Genomic DNA, 1,570 nt, shown 5'->3' with positions numbered 1-1,570 from the left:
CCCCTCAAGTCATCAAGATGTCAACGGACTGCCAAAGTCAAACACCCACTATGTGTGCTGAAGGTCGACGACGTAATCTTTTCATCAGTGTGGTGTAATTACATTAGGTGGATGCGATTTCATTTCGGACAGGTTTTCTTGATAGGATGGTTTAAGGAACCATTCCCACTGACAATCTACGGCTTATGTACGGACAACCCATTAAGCTCTACCATTTATTGCTTTGGGAGATTGCAAAGGTAGGCAGCGTTTCTTTCTTCTCTTTTTTGGCCACACAAGACCTTAGACCTTAGTTCCTCCTGTGCCTGGTGTCACATCGGGCAGCAAGCTTCCAAATTCTTTTATCAACTGACTCTGCTTCCTCCCAGGGAATATTCACCAGAACGTACCTAAAATTTCCAAAGTCAACGACTTGTTGCTGATGTACAATCTGCTACTTTCCTGCATGTGTGGATATGTCGATGTGGAATTCGTGTGACACACGGTTAAGGACACACTAGCATTTGCCCACTTAAGTTGTCGCCAGCTGTTCACTACGCTATGCTAACGATCCTCTGGAGCCCAGAGAAGTCGTGGTCTAGCGGCGTTCATTACATCCATCAATCCCCGGCCCGTCCCTCAGCCCCAGGCGCTGGTGCCGAACTGTCTGAAACGGTACGCAACAACAGCTACTGCAAGGTCGAACCAAACGATCCGGTAAGGTAGCCATTCTGGTCATATCATTTCCGACCTAGACCCATTTTTTCTACATTTGCCAAATTGATAAAATCGTGTGCTTCCTTTTTGCTTTAACATTTATGTTTTAATGTTTATGATAGGTTGATATATATAATTGAAATGCTCTCCTTAAAAATCATATACCTATCATTCTATTGTACATCTATATGGCTGCACATCAAGAGGTTGAACCTGCAATGGTTGAGATTTCAACTGTAATTGACACTGCGTTACATTTAAAGCAATTTTACTGTTGGCAATGCCTTCGCACAGCATCAATCTCACACTCACAGAAGAACCTGCAAGCAAAGAAGCATCTAACTCACTTAGACTTAAGACTCCCTCACGGTGTCTGTAACCACAGCGGACCCAAAGTTTATCGCCACTAATTCGCAAGTCTTTCATCTTCTTTCCAAGAAATGCTGCTCCTGGACATCCGCACTGACTGCAAGAATAATGTTTGCTGGATTCATCCTAGAGAGAATTGTAACGTCATTCGCGCTGACGCCACTGGTATAAAAACTAATGCGTGTTCCATTTCTATACACCGGCATGGACGTCACTCATTACTATATCATAGTAAACCAAGTCAGATCTTGTGTAAGATAACCACTCAGACTGTACCGACGCTACAAGCAGTATACATGATGAAGGGCTGAACATATTCACCCGAAGATGTTTTGCTGCAATCCAACTGATGTAGTAATCATATGCCCACGGTCCACAAAACCCGTTTTACAAAGTTAGGAAAGTACGTTTTTGAAATGTCAGCATGTTTTAATATCACTGAGTGTCCTTGATACTATGTTACTTTAAACATGGTGGTTAGTCGGTGAAGAATAACGGTTGTTAA

The 1,570-nt window shown here is 42.9% G+C and overlaps 1 protein-coding gene across 1 annotated transcript in view; it reads right to left on the bottom strand.

The window, feature by feature from the left end:
- Positions 1-577: 577 nt before the first annotated feature.
- The window catches only part of LOC109466573, a 7,215-nt gene continuing 6,222 nt past the window's right edge, over positions 578-1,570 (bottom strand). The window contains exon 4 of the mRNA XM_019764303.1: positions 578-646. Coding sequence (XP_019619862.1) covers positions 578-646 — 69 coding nt within the window. The remainder of the gene's footprint in view (positions 647-1,570) is intronic.

This window comes from Branchiostoma belcheri, unplaced genomic scaffold (genome assembly GCF_001625305.1).
Source record: "Branchiostoma belcheri isolate BF01 breed outbred unplaced genomic scaffold, Haploidv18h27 scaffold17, whole genome shotgun sequence".
NCBI lineage: Eukaryota > Metazoa > Chordata > Leptocardii > Amphioxiformes > Branchiostomatidae > Branchiostoma > Branchiostoma belcheri.
The sequence above is the reverse complement of the archived record's forward strand: the minus strand, read 5'-3'. Positions and strand labels throughout refer to the sequence as shown.